Source organism: Canis aureus, chromosome 15 (genome assembly GCF_053574225.1).
Source record: "Canis aureus isolate CA01 chromosome 15, VMU_Caureus_v.1.0, whole genome shotgun sequence".
NCBI classification, from domain to species: Eukaryota; Metazoa; Chordata; class Mammalia; order Carnivora; family Canidae; genus Canis; species Canis aureus.
Genome location: NC_135625.1, coordinates 32197794 through 32224196, shown reverse-complemented (window position 1 = coordinate 32224196; position 26403 = coordinate 32197794). Strand labels below are relative to the sequence as shown.

At 44.1% G+C, this 26403-nt stretch overlaps 1 protein-coding gene across 4 annotated transcripts in view; it reads left to right on the top strand.

The window, feature by feature from the left end:
• The window catches only part of LOC144284463 (uncharacterized), a 208203-nt gene extending 183405 nt beyond the window's left edge, over nucleotides 1–24798 (top strand). The window contains exons 7-10 of one of the 4 annotated variants that reach the window (XR_013352870.1): nucleotides 12675–12800; nucleotides 17607–17806; nucleotides 24094–24165; nucleotides 24374–24798. Coding sequence is in view for 2 of the 4 variants with exons in the window: in XM_077849001.1 (XP_077705127.1) it covers nucleotides 12675–12763 (89 nt within the window). In the remaining 2 variants the exon portion in view is untranslated. The other 3 variants (XR_013352871.1, XM_077849002.1, XM_077849001.1) reach the window with 3 other exon arrangements.
• Nucleotides 24799–26403: the final 1605 nt, after the last annotated feature.

Below are 26403 nucleotides of genomic sequence, written 5' to 3'. Positions count from 1 at the left end.
TGCCTTGTGCTTCTACGACCCTCAAATGACAGGTCTATGCCCGCTGCATTGTGGGGATAACCCTTCCTGACATCCCTCCCTCCACTCTGCTGCTGCTCTATCTCCCCTCTCCTTCCACCACACTCTTGGCTTCTGTTCCGACTCTCCCACCAAGTTTGATGCAGGACTTGGGTCTCCAATCAGCCTTTTAGACCTTGTCCCCTTCTGTAGCTTCTGGCTTCACTCATTCCACATGCTGGCATCCCCCATGGGCAGGAATAAGTAGCACCCACCCCAGCTTGTCCTCTCTGTACCACTCTTGCACACTTTGGCCACCCAGCGGAGGCTCCCAGCTGGTTCCTCCCCTCTGCAGAGCCTGGGGAACTGGAGCAGACTTTATCAGGGTCCTTCTTCATGTGGAGAAAGCATAAAAAGAATATGTTGTTTTTTTGTTTTTGTTTTTGTTTTTGTTTTTTTGGTGCTTCAGAACTGCTCAGAAAAGAAAAAGCAAGCTTCAATGTTGAGGAGCAAAATTTCTTACTTTCAACTACTTACTCTACTTTGTAACAATGCATGTTCCATACCCACCAAATCTCCAGCTGTTGCAGACTCTTCCATCCAGGAGGGAAATCTTAACATCAATGCCCACCAAACTCCCAATGAGTGTTCAGATAGCATGCTCCCCTCAACCTCCACAGCATCGGCTTTGGTGTTCAACCAATTGAATGCCAACAAAAGAGAAAAAGGCTGAGGAAAAAATAGCATTCCTGAGGCAGGGAGGCAGGAGGGTGCCGGTGGGTTCCCAGGAAGGTGAATGGTTCAGTGTTGCTCAAGCCCTAAGGAAAAGAGTAAGCAGAAGCAGAAGTGAAAGGACAGGCTATAACAGGAATAAAGGATGTAAGAGGATCTGGGACTTCATGTATAGGCAATGGGGGAGAGAGGGCTAAGGGCTTTTAAGCAGAACACAAGCAAGTCTGGATCTTAGAAAAGCCCTTCAGTCAGCAGTATGGGGAACAGGTTAGGGGTGGGGGCCGTGGTAGGTAGGGCAGAAAGAGAAGCTGATGCTGGGGGCCATTGCCTCCGTTCTGTGGAGAGGCAGCGAGAACCTAAACCAGGTGGTGAAAGGGACAAAGCCCAGAAACAATCTGCAAGTAGAAATGGAAGACATGATCATGGTTTCACATGGGGCAAACAGCAGATGGAAGCACACAGGATGACATCATCCCACCTGCCTTTTGTAAATTGCTTTGTGTCTCTTAAGACACATTGATGTGCGTCATTGTTTTTGGTTGTTTGCTTGCTTGCTTTTTGAAACAATCTCGGACTTACAGATAAATTGCAAATGCATCTTTTCCCCTAAATCACTTGACTAAGTTATCAACATGATGTTCCATCAACCCTGAACTATATAGTATATTTCTTAGTTCAAGGATATTTTCCAACAAAACCACAGTATAACCACCAAAGTCAGGAAATTAACTTGAGTGCGTCACTACTATCTAACCCTGAGACCTCATTCAAGGTTTTTTAGTATTTTTTCATAATGTCATTCAAAGCAAAAAGGACACAGTCCAGATATTTATTCAGAGTCTACTGTTGGCCAGGCATTATGCTAGGTGATAAAACATATAAAAGCAAGTAAAATGAGACATGGTACCTGCTTCCAAGCAGCTTACAAAAGAGGGGGCAGGCATGAATTCATGTAAAATTACAACTCATGCTGCTAAAAAAAGTACATACCACAGGAACTTGGTTTGGCTAACAGCAGACTCTCAAGAAATATCTGTTGAATGCAATAGTGTAGTAGGAGCCTCTGAACATAGCCTTCAATGATCCTGTCTCCTGGTATTTGTGCTCATGTGTAAAATCCTCTGCCTTTGAGTGTAGGCTGGATATTGGAACTCCCTTCTAATGAATAGAGTAGGACAAAAGCAATGAGCTATCACTTTCAAGACTAGGTTGCAGAAAGACTGGCTTTAAGATCAGGATACAGGGACGCCTGGGTGGCTCAGTGATTGAGTGTCTGCCTTCGGCTCAGGGCATGACCTGGAATCCAGGATTGAGTTCCACATCAAGTCCCACATTGGGCTCCCTGTGAGGAGCCTGCTTCTCCCTCTGCCTGGGTCTCTGCCTCTCTCTCTGCATGTCTCTCATGCATAAATAAATAAATCTTTAAAAAAAAGTAAGACCAGGATACAAAATGACCATGGTTTCATTTTGCATGCCTTCTCTTGCTCTCTTTCTTGTCATTTTATGAGCTGCCCTACAGAGAGACCCACAAGACAATGAAATAATGTCTCTGGCCAACAGCCTTTGAGAAACCAAGATCTGCCAACAACACATGAGGGAGGTTAAAAGCAGATCTTCCCTCACTTGAGCCTTCGGATAAGACTGCAGCTCTGGCCAATATCTTCATTGTGACTGTGGGGAGACCCTGAGCCAGAACATTCAGATTCCTGACCCATAAAAACCATGAGATAATGAATGCTTAGCCACTATGTTTTGGGTAATTTTTTATACAGAAATAGATGACTAATACAAAGTAAATTGATAAATATGTGTCAGATGGTTTACATATACTTGCTTTAACCCTTCATTTAAAGATCGTATGTTACCCCTGCTTTGCAGACATGGTTGATCAGACAGACTAAATACTTGCCCGGTCATGGGTAGTATGTGACACAGGCAGATTTGAGCTCAGATTTGTCTAGCTCTCAAGCTGACCTCTTTTCAACAAGCCATTCTGCCTCAGAATTGAAGATTGAGTTTTCATTTTACATGGTCTTAACCAAGGCAGAAGTGCAGAAAGGAAACTTTGCAGTTCTTCACATTCATACAGTACAAATCGTGCCCAACCTTTCAAAGTAGTTTTGCTTCACCCTTTTTATGAATTGTCTTTTCCTACTTCCCACTACCACTTACTTAGGATCTGGTCTCCTGATTTCTCTGGCTCCTCTTGAGCTGGGCTATGGTCATTTCTCAGACCCACCACCCATGACTCACTATGGATAATGCAATCCTTTGGGGAGTGATATAAAAATTGAAAGTGGCAGGAGAAATGAGTCATGTACCACACATTAGATTTCATTGCTTTGTTTGATTAACTTTTCTTGGTGACCGGCAGAGTCACAGCCTTGGAAGTTTAGTTAGAGAGAGGTAGGACCCAAGCAATGCTCCTTTTGAAATTCCACAGTGGAAATGATAACTCCAGAGGGTAAGGATTGAAAAATTAGTCTCTTGACCATGTATCAATACACAAGGCAGAAGCTTCTTGTCCATCTCTTTGCCTAAAGGCCCAATAAAAAAAGGGACCCCCAGGAGTGGGAGAAAGGGGGAAATCTGTTGATCTGAGGCAGCTGCCACTAGTGTGACAACTTGATGTCTCATGTAAATCTTTCAAATTCATGCAAAAAATGCCCATATATTATATGACAAATGCACATTTGTTTAATACAAAAAGATAATGTCTTCCCCAGATTTTCAAGTACAATTTATGTTCCAAGCAATTCCCTATTTCCTGTGGCTTTATACAACCCCCCTCCCAGCATCCCCTACACACCCACGCTCTGATTCATAAGTAATAGAAGGAATTAAGAAAATGCATTTTTCATAGCTTAGGTTGCTTTAGAAAGAATCACTTTGTCAATAAAAAAGTCTTTCAGGGACTCCCTGAGCAAAATTATAAACAAAACCCACTAAACTGTGTCTACCTGTTAAATTACTTAAAATAGAAAATCAATTATCAAGCTCCTGACAAAATTCCAGATTTATGAAGTACAGAAATTGTCTTAGAAAATTTGTGGGTTTTTTTTTTCTTTTTTTGCTCTCTAAGCTTATTCTACCCCTGTGGATAGCTGTTATTCAATACCCTCTTGGCACTTGGTTTATTTTCCTCCCCTGATTGCCTCTGAATGTACTGTAATCCTCTTTTCTGGTTACTGTCCCTTTTATACCACAGGTAAATCAACTGTATCCAGTCATGGGACAGATGCTGCATTAAAAAAGAAGGTTACAATTGCTTTATCTGAGGCTGTCACTCACCTTTTGGGTAGAGAGGCAGACATTTGTAGGAGTCTAAGGGTTCAGACACATCCAGAAAACAGATGGGCAACAAATGAAGCATTGAAGGGTTTGCAACTTCCAGTTCTTTGATTTGGGTCTGACTAGGAGTGGGTGGGGACAGAGAAATGTGGAGAAATCATGGGGGTATGGGTGGGGAAAGCTTTGTAATTATTCACATTCTTCTTTGGCTATGGACTGAGGGAAGGATGTAGGGATGTAGGCATTCATCTTTTGCTTTTTACTCTGAACTTTTATTAAGTTACTACATACCTTAAAGTATGAAATTTTAAACAGGAGCCTCTGATGGATAACTCTGTAATTATACATCAATCCATTCAACAGATACACATTAACACCTATTTAATTAGGCTTCAGTGGAACTGCATGCCAAAATAAATGAGAAAATGAGATCCCACTTTCTTTAGAGAAGTGCTCCGTGCTTTTTTTCTGGTTCTAAATCCCCCATAATGGGCATATCTGATAGGTAAACTAGTCAAACAAATTAACACAGGCCCGAAAGATGAACTCAAAGGCAGGAACAAGTGAGGGTTCATAAAATAGACGATCTTCCTAAGCCCTGGGCCTAGGGGCAATACTTCACAATAATTTTTTTTAAAACTCAGTTATTAATTTTTTTCATTTATTCACCAAACATTTATTGAACACCTGTTGTGTGCACAGAGATGAACTGGGTGAAGCCCCCGCCTATTAGGAGCTCCTTGTCGACTGAGAAGCATGCCTCTGCTGATGCCCCTGCACATTTAGTGAGGAAATGTGTCAGGGAAGCAGAAGCCAGCCCACCTCATTCCAAAATCCCCCAATTTCTGCCAAGGAGGAGTTCCACCTCATTCATCTATCCATTTGAACATGATTAAAAACTCCCCTAATTTCATATATATATATATATATATATATATATATATATATATATATATGAAAGAAGGATTCACATGCCCCCAAAGTACTGTAGCTTCCATATGGTGTAGAGCTTTCTTCCCAAAGGTTTGGCAAATTCTGTTAATGGGGAAATCCATGACCAGAAGCTCCAAGAAATTAACCCATTTAGTACTTCTGAAACTTCAAGTCAATGCAAGTCTGACATGCATGCTCCATGACCAACATCGTCTGAGTAGTCAGCTGGTTGGGATTTTTTTTTTTACATTTATTTTATAACTTTGCTGTATTCATAACACGGTGAAGTAAGTGCTATATCCCCACACTTGAAAATTTTCAGTGCAGGAGGGGACATGAATAAATATATTAAAATAGCCATCAAAACCCCATTTAAGTAGTACCCCAGACATGTAGAAATGGTGCCTAGAAGGCAAAGGGATCCTCGGAAAGGTCAACAATTGGATCAACTTACCCAGGAAAGAGTTCTAAGAAGAGGTGAGCTTAGAGGCAGATTTTGAAAGACTGGAGAGGGGCAGCACGGGTGGCTCAGCAGTTTAGTGCCGCCTTCAGCCCAGGGCCTGGTCCTGGAGATCCAGGATCAATTCCCATGTCGGGCTCCCTGCATGGAGCCTGTTTCTCCTTCTGCCTGTGTCTCTGCCTCTCTCTGTGTCTCTCATGAATAAATAAATGAAATTAAAAAAAAAAAAAAAAGAAAAGAAATACTGGAGAGTGTGTGGAAGCAGGCCAGCAGCCAATCTCTCCCAGTCCCCTTCCCCACCCAGAGAGTGGGTAGCATGCTCCTGGGCTGCGGGAACTGTGGAAGGCTGACGTACAATAACGTTCACCCAGTTCCTGGTATGTGCCCCGGCACACAGGAGGCATCAATGAATATCAAATTCTCTTCCCTGTGTGATTTTATACCCCCCACATTTATTATTATGTGTTGGTGGTAATACTGATGAAAATAAGGAATAGTGCACCTCTCATGTTCTCTACATTGAGAATGAATGACTTTTGACGTAGAAAAAAATACTAGCCCAAAATTGGATAGTGTTTTATTTAGATAACCCTGGTCTGAGGGACGCAATAGGTCTGTAGTAGTCACATCCCAGCAGAATGCCAAATGAGGCTCTCCAGCCACACAGAAATGTTATTTTAATCCGATGTTAAGCACCCTTGGGTTGCTAGTTAGAGCCACTTAGATGGAAATAGATGCCAGGAATGGGATGCTACGTTCACCAGCTAGTCGCTTGCCAAAGGCGTGGTAAGGACTGAGGTCTCTGTCATCCCTGCTCCCCTGAGCATGCTGTCACTGCCTCGTGCAGTCACACAGTCACCACTGGGAGGGACAGCCCCACCCCAGGCAGGCCGTTTGCATCAGAGCTTGGAGACCTGTGTGGAGGATGCACCGCCTGGAGGGGTGTCCCTGGCAGTGTGTGCAACCACAGGCTTGCCCCATTCAAAGCACTGCCTTTCCCAGGACTCAGAGGGAAAAATCAGTCTGCTGTTCTAGGGTCTGTGAGTGATAACATGCTCAGACCTCGGGCTCTTTCTGTAGGCCACACTTGCAAACTGCAATAAAATTCTTGGCTAAGAAATGCTCTTTTTTCTTTTTTGAAGATTTATTTATTCATTCATTTAAAAACCATTTTTTTAATTGGAGGTCAATTTGCCAACATATAGCATAACACCCAGTGCTCATCCCACCAAGTGCCCCCCCCTCATTGCCCATCACCCAGTCACCCAACCCCACGCCCACCTCCCCTTCCACTACCTTTGTTCATTTCCCAGAGTTAGGTGTCTCTCATGTTCTGTCACCCTCACTGATATTTTCACTCATTTTCTCTCCTTTCCCTTTATTCCCTTTCACTATTTTTTATATTCCCCAAATGAATGAGACCAAATAATGTTTGTCCTTCTCCGACTGACTTACTTCACTCAGCATAATACCCTCCAGTTCCATCCACGCTGAAGCAAATGGTGGGTATTTGTCATTTCTAATGGCTGAGGAATATTCCATTGTATACGTAGACCACATCTTCTTTATCCACTCATCTTTCGATGGACACTGAGGCTCCTTCCACAGTTTGGCTATTGTGGACACTGCTGCTAAGGGCTAACCCTGCCACTGCATGTTGTTACCACCATGAGGGAAAATCTGCTTGCAGAGAACACCACGATTCTCAGACCTCTTCATTGCCCTGAAGGAATATGGGTCTGAGGAAGCCATGGTGGCAGCTCTTAGTTCCCATCTCTGCTTACTGGGGTCTGTGTTTTGTTACCAGCTGAATCGTGCCCCCCTGAAGAGATATAGTAAAATCCTAATCCCCAGTGTTTCAGAATGTGACCTTACCTGGAAACTGGGTCTTGACAGAGTTTAATCAGGTTAAAATGAGGTCATTGGAATGGGCCCTAATCTAATCTGACTGGATCCTTATAAGAAGACATTTGGATACAACAGACATGCATAGAGACAAGTTGGTGTGAGCGGTGCAGGGAGAAGATGACACCTTCCAGGAAGGATACTAACGTTCCTGGGAGCTAGGAGTAGGCCTGGAGCAGATGCTTCCCTTGCACCCTTGGGTGGTGTGGGGAGGGGGGCATGCAGATGCCTTGATTTTGGACTTCTGGCCTCCGGACCTGTGAGGCCATACATTTCTGCTGATCTAAGCCACCCCGAGGTACTCTATTATGGCAGCCCCAAGAAAGAAACACATGCACATTACAGCATTTTCTCACTAAAACTCATCAAAAGGGCCCAGTCCCATCAGGATATGTAAGTTCCACTAAGACAATTATGGGCTGCACACATCCTGGAAAGGGAAGAGGAACCATAGAAACAGCTTGCTGGAAGTGGGTGCGCTTGGAATGAGTGTGGCCGTGGGCACTTTCTGCAGCAGCAGGGACTCCTTTTTTGGCCTCCCCTTCATGCCCATGCTGTTTTCCATTTTAACAAATAAAATCTCCAATGTGTAGGATGTTTAGCTCCATAATGTTTTCACTTTTCGGCAACTCAGCTCATCCTCACAGTGTCAGAGAGGCATGCAGGACGTTCCTGGGACACTGGGACAAGCAGAAAATAAGGGACAGGTTTCCCACTTTCCCATGGCTCCTTCAGGATTTGGCTGTTTTATTATGGGGCCTTGTTAATCAGTTCTGTAGGACAAGGCAGAGTAATTTCCAAGATACTTTCCTAGAACTGGGAGGAGCCCAAAAAAACAGGAAAAGTGAATTCCAGTAAGTTGTTACATGTTGGGGGCTGCCTATGGTGACACGACGAGGTGTTATCTGAGTGGGAGTGGGACCGTTCCTGAGGATCGGACAGCTGATGGTCATATGTAGGATTCTCCACACCTTCGGGACTGCCGTTCTGGAAAGTCTGAGTCTGATGAGAGCTGAGAAAAATCTGCATTGAGATTCTTCAAAGAATGTGATTTCTTGGGACACCTGGGTGGCTCGGTGGTTGAGCATCTGCCTTTGGCTCAGAGGGTGATCCTCCATCCTGCGATCGAGTTCCGCATCGGGCTCCCCGCAGGGGAGCCTGTCTCTGCCCCTCTCTCCATGTGTCTCATAAATAAATAAAGTCTTCAAAAAAAAAAAGAAAAAAGAAAAAAAAGGATGTGATTTCTTGGGATAGACAATCCATATTACTCCCACTCTTTAAAAAATATGTCCTTGCCTTAAAATTATTTTTCACACTAAGAATAACATTGAACCACACTAGAGAAAATAGACAAGTAAAATAAAATAGAAACAAAATCAGCTATAATTCTATGACCTAATACAACTTCTCGAGTATTGAAAAATGAGGGGACTAAGTAAAATACAGTGTAACCACACAGTGGAATTTTATTCATTTAAATAGGAATTAGAAAGAATTTACATAAACATCTAGTAGAAATGTTTGCCTAAAAGAATCAGGACATTAAATTTTATGTACAGTATGATCTAGAAAACGATGTTCAGATGGAAAAACACCAAAAATATATTGAGTCAGTCTTACTATATTTTCTTGATGATTTTTGCATTTTATCAATGTTTCCCGATGCTTATAATGTTACTTTCCTCCTAGACTTCACAAAATGTTGTTTATTTCCTTCTTATTCTTCTTTTTTTTAAAAAGATTTTATTTATTTATTTGAGTGAGTGAGAGAGAGAACAGGAGCAGGGGAAAGTGGTAGAGAGAGAAGCAGGCTCCCCGCCAAGCAGGGAGCCCAACACGGGGCTTGATCCGGAGACTCCGGGATCATAACCTGAGCCAAAGGCAGACACTTAACCAACTGAGCCACCCAGGCGCCCTCTTATTTTTTTTATCATCTAATTAAGTATTTACTTCCTTAATTCAGCCAAAATGTTTTCAAGAATGCCGTGACCCTCCCCAACCTTTTTTGAAAGTTGTAAACAGGCAACCAGAGGATGTTGTAAACTAGACAAGGTTTTTGGAAGCTAACTATTTAACTTGCTACAGAGATGGAAACAGAACCCAAAACTGTTTACCTCTGTTTGCATAGCCAGTGGCAGGGCCGGGACAGCAGGACTTCCAGAACATCTGTTCCAGCCCTCCTTCCTCAGTATCACGCTGTTCAACATGCCCAACAAACAACAAACTGACTTTGCACCCAAGTTAACACGAAATAGAGTATGATGCACAGAAATGTAAACATTGACAAGAAAGACATAGGTGACAGGAACCATTGTAACTTGCATTTGGTCAAATCGGGTGTTACTTTGTTTTTTTTGTATGTTGCAAGTCCTCTGAGATGTGCACTCAGGCACCAGGTCATTGTTCATTTCTGCCCAGTGCACTGTTTTATCACCTCTCAGCACTGGCTTGCTTGACCGTAGGTGCTTGTCTACACCAATAGTCCTCTACATGTGGCTCAAATACCCATGGAGGTCCCTGAGACTCTTTTAGGGGACCTGCTAGGTCTAAACAATTTTCATAATATAAAGACATTGTTTGCCTTTTTTATTCTCATTCTCTCATCAATTTCCAGTATCATTTGCCAGAGGCTGCTGCATAATGTGTGAATCAAAACAGGCTGAATACAGGAGAAGCTATGAGAACCCAGCTGTCTTCTATTAAGCCAGACATAAAAGATTTGCAGAAAGTGGAACAATGCCACTCTTCTCACTACATGTTTTTTGTTTGGGAAAAAAAAAATAGCTATTTTTCAGAAAATATATGATCTATGCTAACTTGGAATGGGCTTGCTATTGCTATTTTTAGGTAAATTATTATATAAATTTTTTAATTTCTCAGTTTTCATTTCTAATACTGTCAGTATTAATAGATGTATAATGCACATAAAACCAAAAGCTTGTGGGGGTCCTCAATAATCTTGAGGACTGTAAAGGAATCTTAAGACCAAAAAGCCTGGGAACTGCTTCTCTACCCCCAACCTGTGGGATCTGAGTCCCACACAGCAGTGTCCCCCCCACCCCCAAACCTACTGCTGCTCTAGGACTAGAGACCGTCGAGCAACTGGCACTCTTCTGCATCATGAGATTGGAGTCCCTGGTGGGATATCCCACCAAGCCTTCCTTCTGGGTTATAAGAAGAGCAAGCAGCTGGGAAGGGAAGCTGTGAGGGACCTGTTAGAGTAGGCTCTGGCTCCCTGGCATTTGGGAGTTAGGGAAGAAGAATCAGAGGGGAAAATTGATACTTAAGAGAAGAAAGCTATAAAAGGAGTATGCCGCCCTATACCCTACACTCTGCTTCCAGACCTAAAATATCCTAAGTCAACCATAACTCATTTATCTTTAGCACTGATGCAGTCGACTTCAGAATGCTTCACAGTGCGTGGAACTATCTCCCCAAAGCAAGAAATTTTAAAACTCGAGACAGAGCATGTCATTAGACTATTACAGATAAAACACTGCCATGCAAATTCTCATGGAGAGTTGATGCACTGGATGAGAGACATGATGTAGAAGCTTGGCTGCACATTAGAATCACCTGGAGAGCTTGTAAAGTTCTAGATGCCCAGGCCCTGGCAGTAAGACTGGGCACGATAGGTCTTAGTCTCTCCAGAGGATTCCAACGTACTGCCAAGTCTGAGAACCACAAAACAAGGGAGGCAGAATTCGAGAACACAAGCCACACCTGGAAATGGATATAGGGCCCACTATTGCTTGAAGAGAGAGAGAGAAAAAAAAAGGCGGGGGTATCCGAAGGGGATCCCAGAAGAACAGCAGAGACTTCACAGCTGAGTTGTAGGCCACAGAAGATCATTTCTCCCGGATACTTCCTCTACTGAATTGTGCTCTCGATTGGGCCACAGAAGATCATTTCTCCCGGATACTTCCTCTACTGAATCGTGCTCTCGATTGGCCCTCCTCCCCAGCAGGCCACTGCTCAGCAGGTCCACAGAGGGCACAGCCCTCTGACAGTGGAAGGAGAGAGAACTTTGCAGTTTCTTTCCAGTTCTTCAAATCAACAATTTTGGTCACAGATCAGACTGCTAAATCTTTACACATCTGAAATTTAGACTTTGACGTCCTTGTTTTTCCTCCCCTGTCTGACTCACAGAATGAGTCATATCAAACCTTGTTAATCTCCACTGGACTAAGAGAAGGAAGGGCAGAGGGAGCAGGCTTCCTTTCTTCCACTCTGGGTGAGGGTTGGGCCGAGGCTGACTTCCGAGCTGCCTCTGGGCCCCCATCCCAGCTCTGCGCGCTGCCTCCGCCACTCACCCCTGGGCCTCTGCCCATTCCCTGGCAGAGATGATGGTGGGGAGTCCGCAGCCCTGCAGCTTCGGGGATCTATGGCTGGGGCACCCACGGATTTCTCTCTGGCATCTGAGTCCCCTGACATACCTGAGAAAGCTTTTGGGTGAAGAGTACTGCCCGGCAAGCTAAGTGTCTTGGCAACACGCAATCCTGGAGCAAGGACATCTCTTGAAGTCTTACAGAGCAGTGTAGCTCTCTTAGCTTTTTTTCCCCCACGCAGGGGGACTCTACAAACACCTAGAAGTTATATTTTTCCTGTCCCCCGATGTTTGAAAGAGAGAATGTAAAATGCTCTCCTTTTTGACCCTACCTGCTTCTCTTTGTGGTCGTCGGAGGCCGTGACCGTGCTGTGTTGCGCCTGGCGCTGTGAGCTCGGGTCTGACATAAGGAAGAATCCACAAACCATCCCCCCATTCTTTCAGCGACTGTCCAACGGGCATGTGTGACAGGCACCAAGCCTCAGGATGAGCCATGTTTCCTGTCCCAGGGAGCTCACAAGGGAAGAGCAACACCCACACAGCTGGAGGCCCCCCAGGGTGCTGCAGGCCCACAAAGGGGGCTGGGCGTGGGGTGGGCACAGTTCCTGTAAGCTGAGCTCACAGATGGGGGAGCCAAGTGAAAAGGCCTGGGGGTTGGTGGGGGTAAGTCAGTCAATAGTTATGAGTGTCCATAATACCGACCCTCTCAATGCAAAAAGATGGAGAGAGGGTCAAGTCTAAAAGGGCGGCCCTGTCACTGTGTAAGGGTCGGGCTACAGGCAGATGTCCCTGAGGTGATGTGACATCGACTCCAGAGCCTTCTATTGATCTTGCCCTTGCTGGCCGGGTGCTGTGGGAGCGCTGTAGTGCGGAGGTCACACACCTCCCACATTGTGGCCAGCTGCAGCCGCTCCTGCCTCCTCAGGAGCCCCCATCCCTGTTAGTCCGGCCCTATCTGTTGGTTCTGGGGTCATTTTGCCATCAGACCACCACTCAGGAAGGATTTCCTCTTTTTCCTGTTTTGCTCAGCATCAGAGATGGAAGTTTCTTGCGCGTTCCCCACACGTTCATTGAGGGGTTGCCATTGTGCCGGATGCTGTGCCAGGCTGTGGAGATAAGGGAGTAAATTCGATGTGGTCTCTCCTGAACTTAAAGGTAGGCACACCAGTGCAGACTGCAATACAATAGCCGACATACTGTGAGGACAGAGAAGGAACAGCTGACTCTGCCCTGAGAAAACCAGAGAAGGCTTCCTGAAGGAGGTGGTAGGGGAGCCAAGCCTGAGAGAACAACTGTGACAAAATTTCCCTGACTCCCACTCACTACGTGCCCCCTGCCGCAGTTCTAGGCTGTGTCAGCCACAGCCCAACACCCCCAGAATGGGGCTTGTAAAGGCTGGGGCAGAGCCAGTTCAGAAGCAACCTTCATCCCTTTGTTCTCAGAAAGCTGATTATAAATTCACTTCAGACCTCTTGGTTTCTCTCAATTCTTCTGAAGTTCAAGTTCCAGATGGCTGCTACCAAAGCATCTCTGTTCATGGTCAAGCCCCAGCTTTGACAGGGTAGAAATACTGTTAAGATCGGCTCCATTAGCTTCGGCACATTTTAGAGGGAAGCATAAGCACCAATGATCTCAGTGTCCACGTGTGGAAGTCAGAGCTCTGGGAGTGGAGGGGGAAAGTTGGCATGAAGCTGCTCAGAAGGAGAGGTCAGGGGGGCCTGGGGGCCTGGGGTGCTAGCGAGGCAGGAGGTGAGGTTGCTGTGAGAAACTCGGAGCATGGAAGCTCGAGCATGCAAAGATTGCAAACATAGCTCTAGAGGACATGCGAATACCTGCTGCCTCCATGCTGTGTGTGTCCGTGAACGTCCGTGTTTCACGCCATTGATCTCTAAGAGTCAAAGCAAAAGCATAAGGTGGGGCACAGAGATACTGAGTTGCTGTATTGCCTCTCACGTCAGGAGCAGCTGCTGTGGTCACAATACCATCTGCTTAGCCAACCTCTTGACGGTCGAACACAGCTCAAAGAGTCTGTACAGGAAGTTGTTACTTAGCAAAGTATGCACTTCAAGGCAAGGGAAAAGTGGGTCTTTTCTCAGTTTAATCCCAGATCATCCTCACCCAACTGTTTGCCCAGCTCTTCTTCATCCTTCTAAATAATCAAGTACTTAAGGAAACCTTCTTGGCTCCAAACTAGGTCAGGTCCCTTAGTCTATGCTCCTTAGCACCCTGCCCTGTTCCTTTGTGCACTTAGCACAATTATAATTAGATAATTAATTGTAATTACTTATTAATTTTACCTCCCTCTTCTCACTGCTTTATGCCCCACTGGCTTATGAATACTATGTAATTATTTGTCAAATGAACGAAATGTCATTTCATATCTAAAAGTCTACAATACGTAACAGCAAAAATCCAATTTAGAGAGAGGTAGAGAGTAAATTTTCCTTTTATTCCGAGGTCAGATTGCTTCCTTTGTATGTCTACTTTCAAATCCCAGAGCCCACATGATGGGAGCTAACCAGAGGTTGTGCACTTAACAGAGTTGGCTGGGACATTTCTGGACACATAGGTGCACTTAATGTATGTGACGACATTTGGTGGCCGTGATGACTAAGCCGCTCTTTAGTGCTCATTGGGATCATTATAGATTTCTATTTAGAGAAAATTTAGCCATAATGACAGTAGCAGTCATCACCATAATAGCTAACTCAAAGAAGCAGCTCTCATCCAGAGGACCGAGGGCTCCCATTGAGCCTATTACTCCTCCCCTACGTCAGACTGCTTAGGTATGTCCTAACACACCTTCCAGCTCCTCCCTGTCCTGCCTTTTACTGGAATTCTCTCTGACTTCTCCAACCTATATCATCACACTTTGTCTGAGTTTCCGTAGCCCCTACATGCTTAACCACAGGGTCAAGCTTTCATCTGTTTGATCCACCAGATATGGGTCCTGCAACATCTAAAATGTGCCAGGCATGGTGCAGAGTATTTGTGCCTGTTCTTAAATGTATCATTCTGTATCATTCCCTGTTGCTTCACAGATGAGAGGCTCTTGGAGGGGCCAACAGTGGAAGCGAGGGCCATATTTTATGCAGTTTCACCCCCAATGCACTCAGAATGGTGTTCAATAATAGAGTTCACAGGTGATGTTACCTTCATTTCATGACTAATCAGTTTAGTATAGAGGAGAAAGCACTGACTAATCCAAGCTGAAAGGAAAGTGAGATTAAATAAACCAAAGCAGGGAACAAAGACAAAGAAGAGAATAGGAAGAAAATAGCAAGCAAATATTCTCAGGAAGGGGGTTAAAGCTAGGAAATCCCAGCCTTTGGGTTTATAGAGCATCGTCCCCCAGGTGCTATTTCTGTGACACCACTGAGCAAGGTGTGAAAGAGATGCATTCCAGAGAAAGCACGAGGAGATAGGAAAACAACAGGACGAGGGTAGCTGGGGAATTGCATTAGTGCTGGTGCCACTGCCACCTAGGAAAGCAGACAGTGCACCGCCAGCTAACGAGTATCAACATGCAGCAGAGTCTGAGTGGGCACGAAGGTTCCAAGTTGCTAGAAATGTTTTGAATATTCAACAAGCATTTTGTTTTCCATGAAGCTTGCTGAAATATATTCCTGTTCTCTCGTACTTCCTCATGTGAGCCTGCATCCATTTCTTGCAGCCTGAAACAAGCCCAATTAAGGGACAGGTCAAGACTGGGGATTGATTGTCCTCCCCAGGCAGAGCAACCTATCACCTCTACTTAGGCTTCTGTCCCACTTTGTCCATAAAAGTGAGACCAAGAGAACTGTGAGGACTTCAGTGTTCCCTATAGTTGAACCTGTCACTGTGTGTCAGAGAGAACAGAGCATTTGATGTCGACCCCCAGAAAATATTGTTGAATCTATAAATTTTGGAATTCTTGTTTGACTTCTATTCAACTTAAAATATGTTCTCTCTCACCCAGGGAAATCCCTCCTAGAGCTGCACCATAAGCCAGTCACTCAATGATCAGAGCAAAGAGACAGAGAGCTAAGCCCCATGATGTACAAGGTGAAAAGAGTCCCAAGATTTGGGGGAGTTAGAGGGGCGAATGGAAAAGAAATATTTTTCTGTATCAGAGGCAAAAGAAACTTTAAATTTCAAACAACTATCAATTAAAAAGACAGATATCTAAAGCTATAGGAATATAATTGATGACTCTTTAAAGTCCAAAGCAAGAGCAGATGGAGAAACAGAGTTTTTAGCATTTGGGATGCTCTGGGCCCTTATGGAAGGAAGAGCCCACTCTGGCATGAAGAGACATGGGGAAAGTTCTGTGAGGCAAAGAGGGAGAGGATAATGAAATCCATATAGGGTACACACAGAATTAGGGAGATTCACTGTAGTCCTGCCTGGCTAAGAGCGTGTCATTCTCTTAGTAAGGAGTAAATGGAGGTTAGTATTAGGATCCTATAAGAGATTACCTGTTACTTGCCACATATACAGTTATTTGCATCATAATTGTGTAACAGATTGTTTGGGCTCTCCATTTCCTTCTCTGTTAACTTTCTTGTCGTCATTAGGAAGTCCCAATTACATGTTTTAACTCCCTTTCTAAAATGACTTTAGTTTCAACTGGATTTACCAGGTATGTTGATCTGGAAGCAAGGCTCCAGAATTAAGGCTCTAATGACGTATTCCCTAATTTGATGCTTATCACTGAAATGATCATACCTTGTGTAACGTTCCTCCATCATGGACAACACTTAGGTTCATTGAGCATCATGCCTTGCCCCCTGGTGTCAACCAGAAGGATGAGGTAAGCAGCAGCTGGAAAGGTCATGCAAGGATGCCACATAAATGGCACATATGCTGCCCAGCTTCCTCCTTACTCAGAGCAGACTTGCTTGCCCATGAGATGCTCCTTCTTGCCAAGTTGCTGTCTCATGATCCTTTCCAACATAGCCAAGAGGGATCCACCCTAAATTGATTGGTGTCAGTAGGTAGGAGAAAACCTATTTGCTCCCCACTCCTATCTTGCTTTGTTGTTTCCCAAAAGTCTTTAGAAAAATCATGTTCAGAGAAAAGCGTCAGACGTTATTCTTAATATATTCTTCAGAGTCAAAGTTTAACCTTAATGGTATGTAGACACTCAGATATGAGTGAACCAATCACACTGACAGAGTCGAGGCAACACTGCTAGTATTAGTCCTGTTTGACTATTACGAGATGTATATACATATATACATATAAAATAGATGCATATTTTAAAAACCCTCTGAATTAAAAAGCTCTTCCAGGTATAATTAGATGCTCTCCAATCTGTGAAGAATTCGACTCGGGTTGTCATCTTGGTTCTGGTATCCAGAAGGTGCAGCCCAGAGAGGCAGCCCCCAGTGCAGTTTGCGAGATGTATTCTTGTCTGAGGGTGCCACACGCTACACTGCAGCTATGAGTCAGAAGCCCTAGTGGGAAGGAGATGGTGCTGGTGGGCTGTTTAGAGGCCTCCTTTAGGGAGGCATGAGTTGGCAGCTCCGCGAAGGAGAGGCTGGCATGAACGTCCTGAAGGCACCCCTACGGGGCCAAGGAAAGGCTTAAAGTCCAGGTCACAAGACAAAGGTGTAGCTGACCTTGTTTCCACATTTGTCAACCATCTTGGCAAACCAGAATGGCAATGTGGGTGTGAACCTTAGACCCTCGCCACTGTTGTCAGAGTCTTTCAGAGAACAGAGACAGCAAAGAGTTCCAAGAACTCTTCAAAATAGCTTTAAACCCTGAGATTTGCACCAAGTAGCACCATAGCATTTTCCAGCTGAAGCTGCCTTTGTTGATCTAGCTCTCAGCCAGCCTTCTCTTTGTGCAGATGAGGAAATGAAAGCCCAGAGAAGCCAAGAAGTTTAGCAAACTTATACAACAGAACTGGGGTTAGGACCCAAGAGACCTGACCCTTGGTTCAGAGACTTTTCCTTTCTTCCTGCCTTTCTGTAGACGATGGCCTTGAAAATCCAAGAGCAAGGGACCTCACAGCTCAAGAGGCTCGTGATTGCGTCGCTGGGTCATTCATTGAGCTGTCACTGTGTTGAGGAATCATTCTCTGTGTGGAGGTCCTTCCTGGCGATGCCCTTTAGAGCCTCAGTCTTTGTCCATCATGAATCACTACTGTACGCCAGCATGATGGCAGATTCGGGGTAAGGTTACGAGGAAACAAATGGATCAACGTAGAGAAAACTAATAGTGTGCTGACACTTCTGCTTCCTTGAATGAAGTATGAGGGCCTGAATTATTATAGCAGGAAATGCTAAACTACTATGGAAAGAAAAGGTGTGATTACTCACATCAGTTTTAAAATTGCCATCTTTCATGTAGAGATTAATCACCAGCCATGAACCTTGCTGCACTTGATAGAAAGTACTTTCCTCCTCCCCATGAATTCCGATCTCCTTGGCAGAAGAATACCTTATATACAATTAAGTAATATTTCTTTTCCAGAAATTAAAGAAACTCTAGTAGAGAGTACCTTAAGTCTAGTCCAGGTTTAGGAGACCTCATCAGGATTGGGATCGAGACATGGCAAGAGAAGTGTTTAGGATACAAAGTTTAAGGAGCAGCTTCCTCTCTTGGCCATGCAAGTTCAAAGTTCACTGAGAGCGCCTCCTAAATTTCATGCCCTAGGCACCACACTGTTCAGTCCTGTTTCCACCCTTCATTTATTGTTTGACCTGCAAAGGTTCTGGATGGAGATGGCAGGAGACAGGATGGTCAGGGATGGCATGACAGAGGGAAACATTTCAGACAGAGAAGCATGAATGCGGAACATGTTGGAGGAACCTGGCGCTTAGGTAGCTTGGGTCTTGCTGCATTAGCAACTGGCATCAGGGTGTAGGGATTTCTGCTGGTCTGCAATCAGGGGATCAAGCCCTGAAGGGATGGATGCTCAGGCCAGGCTCTGGGTGCCTTTAGCCAAAGTCTGAGATCTGGGTGAACAGTGGGGAAGCAAAGGGAAGAATCGGTCTGGGTGGGAAGACAAAGAGCCCTGGGAAGCTTGATGAAGCCAGGAATAGCAAAACCTGAATCCCTGAGGCAGAATTCCAGACACTAAAAACTGAGCTATGACAGTCAGAGAAAAATCAGTAGCCAAATCAGCTCACTGTTAAGTCAAGTGAGTTACAGACATAGGACGTCTTGTCCTATGACCCATAGGCAAGCCTGGGGTGGGCGGGAAAGGTGAGAAGCTGGGCAGGCCATGGTACTTGGTACTCCTCCTTCTCCACTGTCCTGGTTCCCTTATTTTACTTTCAAGTCAAGTGCTTGCCTCTCAGTCAAAGACTGAAACCTTTGTTTAAGGTTAGAAAGTACCATGTTTAAAAGGAGCCTCTGTTGGGGCAGCTATATGATAGAATCAAGAAGTGAATTTTGGGCAGGAAGACACTGGAAAAATATTGTAGTCCTGAAAGGTCTTCAACCTGGTATTCATGAATGGGCTTCAGTGTGTCTATGAGTCTCTTGAAATAACATGTGAAACTGTGTGGGTTTGCTTATTTTTAGAGAGAGGAGAATTCATTGAAATATGAATTGGGGTCATGGGGAACAATGACTTTAAAGTATCCAAATGTCTCATTTAGATGAGAACTTGAAACACAGAGCTGGGGAGAAACTTTGAAGCCTTTGTCTTTCATCAGTGCATCTCCAACATACATGAGTCACTAAAGGAACATTTGTAGGATGGATAGTTGGATGGATGGATGGATTGTTGGTTGGATGGATGGATGAAAGCTCTCTTCTTTCAGTGTGCTTTTACCTTCACCTCATTCCTACCACTCCCCACTGGTCTCTCCAGTTTAATGAAGGGATGTTGGATGCCAGGTAGATGACCTCAGGAATGGAGGCCAGATACATTTAATGGTAGTACAGGGAAATAGGGATCCCAGATCACAGTGGCCTACACTCCAAGAAGCCCTGCCTGGTACATTTTTTTCCTTCAGAAGCCAGCACCCATCCTTCCCTGCTGCCCCTGCCTCTTTTCAATAGCATTGTGAGCCACGGTGCCCCCAGGCTAGTGAAGTTGGCACTTGATCCAGATATCCAAGCTCATCAGTCCTGCCTCCAGCTCTAAGAATGTTCTGTCTTGTTTAGTTTTCAGGAGAATAAGAGAGGACAAAGAGTTTCATTTAGAGGAGAACATCTACCTTCTAACACCTGAAGAATGGCCATTTACTATCAAACTATCACAACCATTTTGAGTCCGGCATTTGCCCTTCACACAACAGTTTTCACTTGGCAGGGACAGTGAGAGCTAGCAACAGTGACCAGAAGTGAGAAAAATTGCCTTAATGTTACCATTGGCTAATTACTTGATGATTAATGTTACCATTGGCTAATTACCCTCCCTCCCTCCCTCCCTCCTTTCTTCCTTCCCTCTTCCCTTTCTTCTTTCCTTTTTCCTTCCCTTCCTTCCTTTTCTATTTTCCTCCTTCCTTATCCCTCTTTTTTCTTCCTTCCTTCAGCCTTCCTTCCTTACTATGGGACACTAGGCTAGTTGCCAGAGGTACAAAGTTGAGTAAGACACAGTTCCTGCACTTACAAAACTCTATAGCTTGGCCATGGACAGGGTACAGAGGCACCTACAGGAGGGAGCTGCCTATAGTATTCAGAAGGTCAGGGAAGGCTAAGAAGAAGTAATGACTAATACGAGATTTAAAAGACTATTGCCAGGCAAACACAGGAAGAATGGCAGTGTAGGTAAAGAAGAGAAGTGTGGCCTGTGGCACAAAATAGTGGGACCTCTGGGAACTACAAGTTACTTTATATGACTGACTTGAACCAAGTACATGCCCACTGTAAAGAAAATGAGTTAAAAAGCTACAGTAAGAGATGATGCTAGAGAGTAAGTGGCCAGTGGATGTATATAATGCAATTATCAATATTATTAATTACCACAATATGGGGAGCAACCACTATCTAGGAAAACACCCAGGTTCCTGCTTGAAAGACTGGGTGGATGATTTTCAGGCAAGACAAGCTATTCCTATTTCCAAAGGTCTATGGTACAGCCCAATACCATATGGAATGCCTGACCCCTTGCTGTCAGTAGTGCATTCTTCCTCACTGGGAAGAGAGAAAAGGATGGAGTTAAAATTTTTAAAGCCCCAATTCATGCTTATCAAATAAATAAAGGGAATGTGTATTTATTGAGTGCCGTGTGCCAGGTGCCAGGTACCATCTTAGATATCTACTTAAGTGCCTCACAACAATCCTGACAGTTGGGTCTAATCCCTTTGTATTGTACTTACAAAAACTGTGTATCTCAGAGATAAGTAGCTTGCTCAAGGTTACAAAACTAATAAGTGGCAGAGCTGGATTTGAACCTAGATCCATCCAAGCCCATTTTGTTTCCATTAGAAGTATCTACCTCACTCATGGCCGGCTGGAATCTTACACATTTCTGCTTCACATCTGGGTGACAATGAAAGCTGCTGGTCTCTGACCTTCATGATGAGAACCCGTTCAGACTTGAGGTTGGAGAGCACTCATGGGTTAGCACAGTGCCCCACTGTGAAGTGGTACATAGGCTGGTTCGGCTAGTAGTATCCTAGACCTGCATAGCCAGGCTCAAGCTCTGGGCCTCAGAGCAGTTGCTCTTGGAATTTGATGAGAACATGATTCTAACATAACCCGAGTGCCAAAGAGAGGAGTACTCTTAAAGGGAAGTGAGTATTGATGAAGGAAGTAGAAATTTACCCAAGTTTAAATAGCATAAGATTAGCAGGATCCTCAAACAACCAACAAGACTAATAGCAGCCTACTGAATGGGAGAAGGTATTTGCAAATGACATATCCAATAAGAGTTAAAATCTAAAATATATAAAGAACTTACACAAGTCAACAACAAAAAAGCAAGCAATCCAATTTGAAAATGTGCAGTAGACATGAATAGACATTCCTCCAAAGAAGACATACAGATGTCCAACAGACATATGAAAAGATGCTCAACATCACTCATCATCAGGGAAATGCAAATCAAAACCACAATGAGATATCATCTCACACCTGTCAAAATGACTGAAATCAAAAACCCCAGAAACAACAAGTGTTGGGGAGGATATGGAGAAAAAGGAATCTTCATGCACTGTTGTTGGGAATGCAAACTGGTGCAGTCACTGTAGAAAATAGTATGGAGTTTCCAGCAATTGCACTGCTGGGAATTTACCTAAAGAATATGAAAACACCAATTCAAAGGGATACATGCACACTTATGTTTATAGCAGCATTATTTATGATAGCGAACTATGGAAGCAACCAAAGTCTTTATCAGTAGATGAATGGATGAAGAAGTGATGTACATATACAGTAGAATATTATTCAGGCATAAAAACGAATGAAATCTCACCATTTGCAATAACATGGATGGATCTAGAGAGTATAATACCAAGTGAAATAAGCCAGTGAGAGGAAAAAAATACCATATGACCTCACTTATATGTGGAATTTAAGAAACAAAACAAATAAACCAAAGGAAAAAGGGGGGGACAAATAAGAAACAGACTCTTAACTACAGAGAACAAACAGATGATTACCACAGGGGAGGTGGGGTGAGGAGTATGGGTGAACTAGGTGAAGGAGATTAAAAGTACACTTATCTTAATGGGCAATGAGTAATACATGGAAGTGTTGAGTCACTATACTATACACCTGAAGCTAACATGACACTGTATGTTAATCTCACTGGAATTTTTTAAAAAGCATTAACATAAAGAGCATATTTGCAGGATTCTCAGAGGATCTCAGCCCCATCCCTTTTTCCCCCAGAAATTTCAAGAAAAAGGGATTTGAATTAATGATGGAAGAAGAAGGTATATAGGTACTACTTTTAATAACCTTTTACAAAATCCTGGGTGTTCTGTTATAAATAAATAAATAAATAAATAAATAAATAAATAAATAAATAATTAAGTTATTATTTACTCTTTCATGAGAGACACACAGAGAGAGGCAGAGACATAGGCAGAGGGAGAAGCAGGCTCCTCTCAGGGAGCAGCAGAGGGAGAGAAAGAGAGAGAATCTCAAGCAGACTGCAATATGCATGGAACCCGATGTAGGGCTCAATCTCATGACCCTGAGATCATGATCTCAGCCGAAATCAAGAGTCAGACTCCTAACTGACTGAGCCACCCAAGCGCCCCAGGGCTGGATAATTTTTGATAAACACTCAAACTTTAAAATATTGTGATTCAATAATGGAATAAAAATCAAGTTTCTTCTAAGTGTATTTCCTTCTTCTGGGCTCCTCTCTCCCATGAAGACTGCCCAATCACCTCACCGCTCAGGAGCACAGTAGTTCCAATGCTGTGAACCCCCTTTCTTCTCTTGCACATCCACCTGGTTCTATCTATGTAGATAGGTAGCATTTTAAGGCACCAGTTCATTTCCTCCATAGCATCTACCACAACATGTCACTGTATATTTATAGGCATGTTACTTTATATGTATATAAGCTCCCACCAGACGCAAATCCCACAAGAACAGCCACTCTTACCTGCTTCGTTTACCAACACATATCCAGAATCCTAGAACAGTGCCTGGAACATAAAAGGTGCATGGCTAATGCCTGTTGGATGGATGAATCTGTTTTCCTTTTTCTGAGTGTAATTTTAGATATTATTGATTAAAGACTTATTAGGGGCTAGATTTTGTGCCTGGTGCTTTGCATATGCATTACCTCCACTGACTCCCGTTAAAACCCCATGTAGCAGGTGCCATCAATGTTGTTGAGGATACTGACACTCAAAGAGGTCATGGAGTTAGTATACTCTAGGACTTAGGCCTAAACTATATCTTGCTCACCCAGAGCCTGTGCCCTGAACCTCTGCACTATACTCAGTGCTCCCCAGTGACTGGGGCTGGGCACACAGTAGGTCTTCAGGAGGTGTTTACACACTCGAACCCCTTCATGAAGGATCTAACAGATTACAGATGGAGGTTAGTACTTAAAACTCATGGGGCTAATACTCCAAAACTCCCATGTATGGGGTGGATTCCGACATGGTAGATAGACAATCTCTGACAGTGAAATGCCTTCCCCTGTCTGTGGAGAGTTTATTTTATTTTTTATTTTTTATTTTTTTGGAGAGTTTAACAGAGATCCTTTCTTCCACCATCTGAGGGTGTGACTTCAACGTTTTTTTCAAAATGCACATTTTTAATTAGAGTACTTTTACGTGGGTTGCCAAGCTCCTGAGAATTAAAAGGACACTTGTGCCTGGGGGCTGGCTGCAGAGACTTATCCCTGGGTAAGAGCATAATGAAAATTACACAGAGAGCAACTGAAATTAAACCCACGGGGAAACCTTTTCACTCAGTTTCAAATACCTAGAAAATGACTTGGCAGTGACAGAATAAAGAGAAAGAACAGAAACAGGAACCAATGCTAATTTACTTAATTTGAGATTCTTTTTTTTTTTTTTTTTTTTTTCCTGAGGGAATCCGTCTGAAAATGGAGAGTTGGCAAAGATTTCTGAGATTCTCCATCTAAGACCTCCTCCCACAGAAGGTAAAGTGAGGCCCAAAGTAGTCACGTCAAGGTCAACGCCGGGTCAGACAAAGTGAGCTGTGAGTGGCAATGGAGAGAGGAGAAGATAGAACTGTGTCCACACCTCATGAGCCCTGAAGCCACTGGGAGAAGTGTGGTGCTGGTGAAGAGGATGGGAGCTGGGTGGCAGGGAAGCTCTCCGGTAACGTGGCCCTTGTCTTGTTTGCAGGAAAATGAACATACCAGGAAGAAGATCGGATGTTGAGGAACATTTATTATTGTTGTTTGTCTCCAATACTCGATCCAGCCAGATCAAGGGCCCCTTCCCTCATATCTGGACACACTGCTGTCACTTATCGTCCCCTTAAAACTGAGAATGGCACCAATAAGGTCATCAAATCCCTGGAACAGGAATCAGAATAATGTTAATGTGCTTAAAGAAAGAATGGGCCATTGGATGTGGGAGAGTGGTATGGTCTCCGTTAAAATTTGTGATTCAAAGTGCAGAATTAGGGTACCTGGGTGGTTCAGTGGTTGAGCATCTGCCTTCAGCTCAGGTGGTGATCCTAGAGTCCTGGGATCGAGTCCCACATCGGGCTCCCCATGGGCTGTCTGCTTCTCCTCTGCCTAGGTCTCTGTCTCTCTCTGTGTGTCTGTCATGAATGAATAAATAAAATATTTAAAACAAACAAAAGGTAGAATTGTCTGGTACATTCAGCACTTGGGGGTGTGGGGATGGTGGAGGGATGCGGCATCTGAGGGATGCTGGTAGAGCTGGGATGTAGATACATTTCACAGGGTTTTCTGTGGAATATTTCTCCAAGCTTGAACCCATTCTGTGGTCACCAAACACCCTTCTTATAAATAGTTCAGTGACAGACACCTTGATTCTAGGAATGGAATATGGGCAGTGCTGAGAATGGATTTGAGCCTCAGGGAAGAAGGGGTTTTATACTAATTTGCATCATGGTCCGGCCCAGGTCCCCTTCCCAGCCTGGTGGCCCCAGCAACTTGTCTCCAGTGTCTACTCGTTCACACCCAGTCATCAGCCCTGTGTGGACATGAGCATTCCAATCACTGGGGCAAGGGATCCTCACTCTTATCATGAGTAAGTAGACTGTGGCCTTTCGGACTATGTGCCTTTTGTCCCTGGAAGCTTTCCCGGGCCCGTGGGCCTCCTAATAGGCGAGGGCCAGTCCCACAGGCTGTTTGATTCTCTGAGGTAAGGATGCCCATTCTTGGCTAGAAGATGCCCCTGGTCCACCTCCCCTTGTGCCTTCCGGAAGATCCACCTTCTTCCCAGAGCTACCTGCAGCCCCGCGTCCCATCCCTCTCATCCCGTCCCCCTCGTTCATCCCCCTCACTGGCTGCTCTCTCACAACCTGGGGCCACAAGGATATCCCTGAGCGGGGAACAGGGCTGGCCCTGACTTGGCCACTCTCTTCTTCGGTGAGGCTGCAGAAAAGGTTCTTCTCCTCCTTCCTGCAGGTCTTTCTGAAAGCCCTGGGTTTCAGTTTTCCCTGCTCAGTGGAGACGCTGCCTCTGAGCCTGTCCCACAGCCCAGATGAAATCATGTAGAGGAAAAGGATTTTTTAAAAGCATCAAACCTTTTATAGATGTGATATACTAATAATAGTTCTACCAGCTCGCATTTCTGTACATGCTCCATATACAGATATAAAGATCATAAAGATCCCTTTTTCCAACTATTTGCCTTTCAATAGGCAAATGTCCAAGACAGATGGCCAGATGGCAAAGGATCTGAGGGTGACCTTATTTTGGCCGCCTCGGTGTTTTATTACAAAAAAAAAATCTCAATTCCCTTCTGTTAACAAATCAGGATCTTTTCTCTTAAATATAAGTCCCTTTCCTCCTCGCTCCTATAGTAATATAGGAAACGATCAGAAAGGATTTAACTCACAAAACCTCTTCATTCACTTGAAGACAGTGCTAATGGTACCTTCCAATTTGCTTATCTGTCAACAAACAAATACCAATTATCTTGATTCCCACATATCATTCCTTAAATTTTACTTTGTGTCCCACGTAGCTAAAAGCCTGAGCAGCTGCAACAATTTTTCTTTAGTATCAAGCGACACAATTTGAGAATCTCTATTTTCTTATGGTTCTTCTATTAACAGGCCATTTAACAGCTGTTCTGGACTAAAGGTGGGTATGTTCACTTGCCTGGAAATTTCTCCTTAAATGTTAATTTGTAGTGTAATTGTCTCCATCCTCATAGTGATAGGGTATTTATAA